General features: G+C 49.6%; 1 protein-coding gene across 1 annotated transcript; it reads left to right on the forward strand.

The window, feature by feature from the left end:
- Nucleotides 1–4,477: 4,477 nt before the first annotated feature.
- Nucleotides 4,478–9,956, forward strand: LOC143276029 (cysteinyl leukotriene receptor 1-like). Its single transcript, XM_076580415.1, has 2 exons — nt 4,478–4,879; nt 9,372–9,956. The coding sequence occupies exons 1-2, from the start codon at nt 4,478–4,480 to the stop codon at nt 9,954–9,956; spliced, it is 987 nt and encodes a 328-aa protein (XP_076436530.1).
- The last annotated feature ends 209 nt before the right edge of the window (nt 9,957–10,165 follow it).

Consider the following 10,165-nt stretch of genomic DNA (forward strand, 5'->3'; position numbering starts at 1 on the left):
CATCACATCATCACCAAATTTACCAATAAAAAAAAAAAAAAGAAAAAAGGAATGTGTGGTTCGTCCGTCGGGATCGACGAGGACCATCTAGTCATCCTAGAGGTGGGTGGGTTGGGCTCTGTGGGTGCGCAGATGACTGGTCAGGCCAATCCGCGCCCGGAAGGTTCTGACGCAGTGTGGACAGGGGATTGTGGCGGCTGACGGGGACTTGCTGGCACTGCTTTTCCTGGCCTGTCTGCGTTGCTCTGCTGTAGCGATTCTGCCTCACAGGATTTGACGCCTTTATGAAGGATGACTGATGACTTGCGCGATGACTTTGTTTATAGTGAGGAGGAGTTGCGCACCGTCGACCCCACTCTCTTGTCCGAGACCGTCTGTATTCAGTGGCAAGACGAGGTCAAGACAACTGGAGATGGAAACGGATGAAGTGGATGACCAGGATGTCCTATGTGCCTCATCCTGCCCTCAGCACTCCACAGTGCTCTGCTGCAACCGCCTTCCTCTCCGTTGAACCAAGAAGGTTTCTTCCGCAGAGTCCGCCGGATCCAGTCTTCACATGCTTGGGTAGACAAGCCCTAACTCGCCGAGGGTTTGAGACCCGTCGGCTACCCTCACCTAGTTTAGCCAGCCTGTCAAAGCCGTTGCCCGGGGGTTGGGCGCTGCCGCATGCTAGCAGCTTCTAGGACCCATAAGTGAGAGCTGGGTGCCGGTGGGGACCAACAGAGGACGAACCACTCCCGGAAGAGCGTGACAAGCCCCCCCTCTAAGAGGTACTACCCCTCCCGTGCACCCCCTAACCCCCCAATAAACTGAATATGAATAGCACGAAAGAGTATTGATGTCTTTGATTAACTGTTTCATTTCAGTATTGGAATTATATAATACCATTATCAGAGACTATGGTGTGTTTGTGTGTGTGTGTGTGTGTGTGTGTGTGTGTGTGTGTGTGTGTGTGTGTTAGAAGTCACTTTCATTCATTCAGAAATGGTTGACAATATCCTTTTGAACAGCCAGTAATCATTGTGAAATGGTGCCTGAATCCACAATGTGACCCACATGCATGAACGCACGCTTTTGTCGGGTCGCTCGATTCAGTTGACTCGTCCATTGTGTCCTCCATCAATGATGTTTTGGAAAATTTCCATCTCATTAAAACGTAATGCGATCAGTACTTGCATGTCCCGTCCAGCGACATGAACCCTTTCTGTAGTAGCGGAACGCTAAATCGTTTCTCACAAAATTCACATTATCTGCTCGTCGAAAATGGAAACGTCGATACGTTCAACATCGTCATTATGATAAAACAGATCGAAATGTTATCTGTTCAAACGCCCTCTATAGACGTTGCTTTCGGAAAATTTGAAGTGGTGAATCGACACCGGCGCCATCAGTTGTCTTAGTTGGCTTGTCCGCTGAGAGATTAATAGCTGCTTCGAGCACCTCAAGTTTCACCGCTAAATTAACTGCCAGCTAGCCTGAAAATTGAGCTTGTGCAACACGTTAAAATAGCTTGCTGCTAAACGACCATTGTTAGCAGGCAGTTAGGGATTTGCCAGACTGATAACTGCTAACGACGTGTTGTGCAACTGGGTCCAAAGACCGGACAATGTGTCGAGTTTTTTTTAACTCTCTCCATACGAACGGCGAAAGAGACGACGTTAACAGCGTTTCACCCCAATTACCACCATCAAAATATTGCAAGCGGAAGGCTCTTATACTGAAGAGGTGAATGTTGACAAAGAATAATACAATTCTGACGACAGAAGCTAAAGGTTGGGTCATTGAGACACCCACTGGACATCCGAGGGGTCTGTGTAGAGGAGAAGAGAGGGCTGGCCGTACTGAGTGAGTTAAAGACGTGATGGTGACAGATAATTACGCCCTTAATTCTCGTTCACACAGTTTTGCTAGGAATGGAGGGATGAAAGAGAGGGAGATGTTAGGGAAGGAGTAGTGTGTGTGTGTGTGTGTGTGTGTGTGTGTGTGTGTGTGTGTGAGAGAGAGAGAGAGAGAGAGAGAGAGAGAGATTGGGGACACCACCAAGAAGACATTAAAAACGTCCTACAATTCACCACCATCCTTATCTGTCTTCACACACACACACACACAGATATATATATATATATATATATATATATATATATATATATATATATATATATACAAACATAGACATTGGATATGTTATGCACACCGTGGCACTGCTGGATGCACAAAATGATCGTGGTATGTGTAGCCCACGCCTCAGAAGTGAACATAAACTGTGAATGGAAACAGGCTGGAATGCAAAGATTTGAAGCGATCGTCCCAATGCTTTTCATTCTTTCAGTGTTGAATAATACCGCCTCTTGATCAGCCAGCCAGCAAGGTGTCCAGAGCTGCAGAACAGAAAGCTGGTGTTGGATGTGTTGCAGTGAGTGTCTTCTTTCTTACTGCAGTCCGAGTCTTCAGGATGAGCTCACACAGCAGTAACACGTGTGTCCCACAAATGACCAATATAATTCAGGCCCGGGGACACACACACACACACACACACACACACACACACGGAGTGTCGAATAATTTATGAAGAACCCTTTCTACACTGGGCAGTAAATGGCAAGACCTGAGTAAAGTGATACATAAAGCAAGTCGCCGGCCACCACCGCCCTCTCCACCCCGCCCCCTCTCCCACCCCTTGGCCAATCAGTGGCTGACGGCGGGGGCCATTGATTTCTGCCTTGGTAATGACCGCCTGTCACAGCAGTTTGATTCGCACCATTCAGTGACCAATCGATCCCCTCACACCAACAAACACTGGGCAAAACAAGAGGGCTCGCTGTTTGTGTGCTGCCGTCTGCAGCCTTACATATACACAGTCTTGTCTCTACCTGGACGAAAAGCAACGGATTTAAAAACTGTAACAATTGTTATCATTCTCTACGATGTGTCCACACTGACAGTGGGACAACCACGAGACCTTTTGGGGAAGGAATGTGCTTTGATACTGGACGTGAATAACTATTTTAGAAAACCGTGACTTCTTCAACAAGAACTACCTGTCTTCATCAGCTGTTTCATTTTTCTAAGCTGGACCGAAGTTTAACAAAGGGTTCATGCATTTTTTCTCTTAAAAATGAAGTAGTTAATAGTGCCAACAAAATGTCCTCTCAGATCAGAAGCCGCCACAAACCCTACACTCATTGTAAGTATAAACGATAACTTTTGCTTGCAGCACTACTTAACTGCTATGGAGAAGGATGAAGCAGACAGAACAGTAACCTACAATGATAGTCAATTTCAGACACTGGGTAATCTTTGGGGTGTCTGTTTAACAAGGAATCTCCGTTGTGTATGGTAAAGGAGACTGTTAACGACACTGACACGGAGTGAACATTGTCCGGAGGTGATGGCCTGACCACAGTAACCAGTGACCACAGTCAGCACAGTGACCACAGTCAGCACAGTGACCAGTGACCACATTCAGAACAGTGATCAGTGACCAGAGTCAGCACAGTGCCCACAGTGACCACAGTCAGCACAGTGACCAGTAACTAGTGACCACAGTGACCACAGTCAGCACAGTGACCAGTAACTAGTGACCAGAGTGACCACAGTCAGCACAGTGCCCAGAGTGACCACAGTCAGCACAGTGCCCAGAGTGACCACAGTCAGCACAGTGACCAGTAACTAGTGACCACAGTCAGCACAGTGACCAGTAACTAGTGACCACAGTCAGCACAGTGCCTACAGTGACCACAGTCAGCACAGTGACCACAGTCAGCACAGTGCCCACAGTGCCCACAGTGACCACAGTCAGCACAGTGACCACAGTCAGCACAGTGCCCACAGTGCCCACAGTGACCACAGTCAGCACAGTGAGCAGTGCCCACGGGGCCAGACATCCCTGGGACACAGTGTGGACGGTGACCATGTTGGAGCAGGAGGCCCAGTAACTAGTGACCAGAGTGACCACAGTCAGCACAGTGCCCAGAGTGACCACAGTCAGCACAGTGCCCAGAGTGACCACAGTCAGCACAGTGACCAGTAACTAGTGACCACAGTCAGCACAGTGACCAGTAACTAGTGACCACAGTCAGCACAGTGCCTACAGTGACCACAGTCAGCACAGTGACCACAGTCAGCACAGTGCCCACAGTGACCTCAGTCAGCACAGTGACCACAGTCAGCACAGTGACCTCAGTCAGCACAGTGACCAGTGACCACAGTCAGCACAGTGCCCACAGTGACCACAGTCAGCACAGTGCCCACAGTGACCACAGTCAGCACAGTGACCACAGTCAGCACAGTGCCCACAGTGACCACAGTCAGCACAGTGACCACAGTCAGCACAGTGCCCACAGTGACCACAGTGACCACAGTCAGCACAGTGACCACAGTCAGCACAGTGACCACAGTGACCACAGTGACCACAGTCAGCACAGTCAGCAGTGCCCACGGGGCCAGACATCCCTGGGACACAGTGTGGACGGTGACCATGTTGGAGCAGGAGGCCCTGTACGTGACGGCAGTGAGGGTGTGGCAGGTGTGCGGGCCGGTGGTTCTGGCCCTGGGCACTGTGGGGAACGTGCTGAGCGTGGTGGTGCTGCAGACACTGCCCGGGGACGCCGTGCTGGCCTCCGTCACCGTGTACATGACGGCCCTGGCGCTGTCCGACACCCTGCTGCTGTACTCCGGTCTGCTGAGGAGGTCCCTGCAGTACGGACTGCACTTGGACATCAGACTGCTCCACGACGTCCTCTGCAAACTGGACATCTTCCTCGTCTACCTGTCCGCCATGACGTCATCCTGGTTCCTCGTGGCCATGACCATGCAGCGGGCCGTGTCGGGCATGTGTCCTCACCGTCACGCTGTGCTGGGCACCCGGCGCAAAGCTCAGGTATGCCGTCACTGCTTCCTTCACTTCCAGGGCCTGCTTCGTCATTCTGTGTTCTGTGTCCTTAACCCTGTCCTCACTCTGTGTTCTGTGTCCTTAACCCTGTCCTCACTCTGTGTTCTGTGTCCTTAACCCTGTCCTCACTCTGTGTTCTGTGTCCTTAACCCTGTCTTCACTCTGTGTTCTGTGTCCTTAACCCTGTCCTCACTCTGTGTTCTGTGTCCTTAACCCTGTCCTCGCTCTGTGTTCTGTGTCCTTAACCCTGTCCTCACTCTGTGTTCTGTGTCCTTAACCCTGTCCTCACTCCATACAGTGTCCTTAACCCTTTCCTCACTTCATAGTGTCCTTAACCCTGTCCTCACTCCATAGTGTCCTTAACCCTTTCCTCACTCCATCTTGTGTCCTTAACCCTGTCCTCACTCCATAGTGTCCTTAACCCTGTCCTCACTCCATCTTGTGTCCTTAACCCTGTCCTCACTCCATAGTGTCCTTAACCCTGTCCTCACTCCATCTTGTGTCCTTAACCCTGTCCTCACTCCATACTGTGTCCTTAACCCTGTCCTCACTCCATCTAGTGTCCTTAACCCTGTCCTCACTCCATCTTGTGTCCTTAACCCTGTCCTCACTCCATAGTGTCCTTAACCCTTTCCTCACTCCATCTTGTGTCCTTAACCCTTTCCTCACTCCATAGTGTCCTTAACCCTGTCCTCACTCCATAGTGTCCTTAACCCTTTCCTCACTCCATCTTGTGTCCTTAACCCTTTCCTCACTCCATCTTGTGTCCTTAACCCTTTCCTCACTCCATAGTGTCCTTAACCCTTTCCTCACTCCATAGTGTCCTTAACCCTTTCCTCACTCCATAGTGTCCTTAACCCTGTCCTCACTCCATATAGTGTCCTTAACCATTTCCCCACTCTATATTGTGTCCTTAACCCTTTCCTCATCGTTTATTGTGTCCTTAACCCTTTCCTCACTCCATACTGTGTCCTTAACCCTTTCCTCACTGTGTATTGTGTCCTTAACCCTTTCCTCACTCCATACTGTGTCCTTAACCCTTTCCTCACCGTGTATTGTGTCCTTAACCATTTCCCCACTCTACATTGTGTCCTTTTCTTCTCAAACTGCTCCAGAAACAGGTTTGTGGGAGAATGCATCAATGGATCCAGAGCTATCTCTTCTAAAGATCTGCTCGCGTGAAGCTCGATGGCCACCTGAGCAGACTAGTCTAGATTGAAGAAGGAGGCTCACAGGGCAGCTTGGTATCACCTACCCTTTTCGCCATCTTCATTGACGATGTCGTTGACCAGCTGTCGATGCATATCTCCAGATCCCTCCATGCAGACGATCTAGCTAGCTGGTTGGCCACAAGCAGAACAGATCTCCACAGCAACCTGCAGGATGCAAGTAGCCCTGAACAGCATTGCCACATGGTCAAAAGAGTCGTTGGTCACAATCAACAGGACCAAGACAGAAGCCACCTGCTTCTCCCTGTCTCCAAAGAAAGAGACCTTCACTCCAGATTAAGGAGAGTCGATCCCTCAACAGGACACGCCCACCTACCTCGGTGTGAAATTGGACTGTAGATTACCCTGGTCTTCTCACATCAGCACCGCCGAGAGCAAAGCCATGGCCGTGATGAAGAAACTGGCCGGCACCAAGTGGGGAGCTAACATGAAGATCCTGACTCAAGTTTACACAGGATCAGTCGGACCTCATGTGGAGTATGCCTCCAACGCCAGGGCAACAGCAGCAAAGTCTAGCACAGAACCCTTGGCCAAAATCCAGAACGCCAGTCTGCGCCTCATTACAGGTGGCATGAAGACCACACCCATCAATGCTATGGCAGGGACTGCTGGACTCATGTCTCTGGAAGAGAGTAGAGATGAGAGACTGCTTCGCCAGAGTGAGAAGATGAAACTGCTTCCATCACACCCTCTGTCCAGGCCCCAACCAAGAATAGGCTGAAGCGCAGAAACACAAACCACCTCGTCAAGGCCCTCCACCAGACCCATGGCCAGTGCTTGCCTGACAGGAACCAACCTGTTGAACCCCTGCAAGACTTTGAAGACTGGTCACTAGATGTCCCCCCTGCTGTCTTTGACATCCCCGGCATTCAGAGCAAAGGCCAGTTCCTGGATGTTGAACTGAAGCTGCTGACCCTGGAAGCACTGGATAGGGACTACCCGAGCACCACCTGGACCTGTGTATACACAGACAGTTCTGCCGAGAATGCTGTTAGGAACGGGGGAGGTGATGTATACATCCGATTCCCAGATGGCAGCTCGGTGAGGCATCCCATTGCTACTGGCCTCACCTCAACAAATTTCAGAACCGAAGCATCTGCGCTGATAGCTGCAGTTAACTCCTCAACCAGAGAGACAATCTGCCTGACCACAGTCTTCCTCACCGACTGCCGAGCTGTCCTACAAAGCCTCCAGACCAGAGTAAGGGACAAAACTTTGCAAGACATCCAGTCTGAGATGCAGGCCCTAAGTGCCAGAACCACAACGGTCCTGCAGTGGATCCCCTCTCACTACGGCATTGCAGGAAATGAAAAGGTAGACAAGCTCTCAAAAACTGGAAGCAAGCTCACCCAATCTGCCCACCCCCTCAGTTTTGGGGATGCAAAGACCATTCTGCGCAGCCACTTCAGAAACAGTTGGTGAGAACGGCTACATCTAGGACCAGAGGAGGACAACATCCATCAACTGGGTCGAGCTCAGCAAGTCATCTTCCTCAGACTGTGAACAGGCCACTGCCAGCTCCTCTCCCATCTCTGCAAACTGAAAATTTCCCACACAGACTAATGTCCGTGTGACACTACTCCTCAAACAGCCCATGTCCTGCAAGACTGCCCTATACACAAAGAGCTGAGGCGACAGATTTGGCCCAGTCCCGCAGCGCTCCAGGGCAAGTTGTGGGGAATGGCTACAGAGCTCCAGCGGACTGCGGACTTCGCAACCTACTCTGGACTGACCGTCTGAACATGGCCTGGGAACGCTGATGAAGAAGAAGTGTCCTTAATCCTTTCCTCACTTTATATTTGATCCTTTTCTCACTCTGCATTCTGTCAAACCCTTTCCTCTGTATCCTGTGTCATTAACCCTTTCCTCTGTATGCTGTGTCATTAACCCTTTCCTCTGTATGCTGTGTCATTAACCCTTTCCTCTGTATCCTGTGTCATTAACCCTTTCCTCTGTATGCTGTGTCATTAACCCTTTCCTCTGTATCCTGTGTCATTAACCCTTTCCTCTGTATGCTGTGTCATTAACCCTTTCCTCTGTATCCTGTGTCATTAACGCCTACTCTCCCTGTCTGCATACACACTCACAGACAGGTGTCTTTTTTTCCAGTGCCGAGCTCGCAGTCCACATCAAATAACAAACACCTCAACACAGAAACTGTTCTCTGCCCATCTTAATGAAGGTGCTGTTATTTTGGTGGTGTCAGTGTAGTGTCAGACAGGTCCCCTTTCCCTTCCCCCACTTTCTTGGAATCCAGTCTGCTGAGCGCCTGTGGTGGGTGTCAACGTTAAACCCGAATGGAACTAACCACCATTACTTTTATCGGAGCATATCAGCAAAATGTGAATTCTCTCAGCACACATACATTTATGGAAATCCTACTTGGCTGAACTTTGATTTGACGATGAAGATGTAGTCCCCAATCAGTTCATGTCAATCACAGCAAATTACATGACAATCTTACTCTTAAAAATACAGCCTGAAACAAAGTAAGTTCTTATTAAGAATTTGCTCTGGATTAAAAGTCATCCCACGCGGATATTCTCGGCAGGAAAACTTTACCCATTCCCCACACACCTCACGAAAAATTTGGCTCTTCCTCCTGAATAAGATTTCTCCCATGAAGAATTAACCACACAGGCTTTTAACCCCTCCAGTTTCTTGTATGTTAGCTTATCACAAGCAGTGAGAAAATGCTGAAGAAAAAAGCTGTGTGGAGGTGAAGGTCATACAAGGTTGCTGGGACAGATCTTCAATATTTACCTGTATCACAAGAACAGAGAACACATTCACATGACGTGACCATTTCTGTGCAGGGTAGGGGTGAGGGCAAACATCTGACTTTCACCTTGCAATAATCAACTACCTAGCAATGCATCAGCTAGCAGACATTTCATTCATATACCCACCTTTCACTTGACAATTTCTGAACTAATTCAATATGTATGTTAATGTTATTGATTGATCTACTAAGGGAAATAACTATTAACGCTAACGACTACAGATCTTGTTTTCATGTATTATGATAAGGTGCAGTTTTATATGACAAACATATTACTTGCTTTTTATTCCTTTGTGTTTATGTTCCTTATCCCAAATATCACGCACACGCACACGCACACACACACACACACGCACACATTTCATAGAGAAGTGGTAAAGGGGACTGAAAGTGAAATTGTCCTGTCTGTTTGCTGTGTGTTCAGACCAGTGTGTGCCACAGAACTGCAATCCCTCCCTGACTGTTACAGCTGACGGTGATGCTGATCGTCATCGTACTGGCAGTGATCAACGCTCACTTTTTGGTGGCGCCGTCTCTCCACACTGACCCAGTCACGTCCCTCTTGACGTGCGGGATCAACGGCAGCGAGAGGTCATTGCAATATTACATCACGTTTGTCTTTCCCTGGATCGACATGACCTTGACCTCTGCCCTGCCCTCTGTCCTCCTCCTCGTGACCAACACAGGCCTGGCCTTCACCTTGGTTCAATCCTCGCGTCGTCTGAATGACCACGCGGCCAACACTCCAGGCTCCAACAGCGCCACAAGGCGCACCAAAGCGGCGTCAGCGCTGACGTTGAAGCTGATTTGCGTGTCGGTGACGTTTCTGTGTCTGACGCTACCCGTGTTGACAGTCATCTTGATCAACATCTACGACACTGGTGACGACAACGACGTGTCTGCCCAGGCCCGGTGGGAGCTGATCACGGCGGTGTGTCACCTGCTGTGGTACACCAACTCCGCCATCAACTTCTACCTGTACTGCCTGATGGGCCGGCGCTTCAGGGCACAGTGCTCACATCTCGTCACTCTGCAGTGGCTGAGGAAGCGGTGACTGTTGGAGAAGGAGGAAATCCGATGCTGTTGTCTGTGTGGCATTGTGAGGATATCCCCTGGTTGTTGTCTGTGTGGCATTGTGAGGATATCCCCTGGTTGTTGTCTGTGTGGCATTGTGAGGATATCCCCTGGTTGTTGTCTGTGTGGCATTGTGAGGATATCCCCTGGTTGTTGTCTGTGTGGCATTGTGAGGATATCCCCTGGTTG

This window comes from Babylonia areolata, chromosome 31, assembly GCF_041734735.1.
Source record: "Babylonia areolata isolate BAREFJ2019XMU chromosome 31, ASM4173473v1, whole genome shotgun sequence".
Lineage (NCBI taxonomy): Eukaryota > Metazoa > Mollusca > Gastropoda > Neogastropoda > Buccinidae > Babylonia > Babylonia areolata.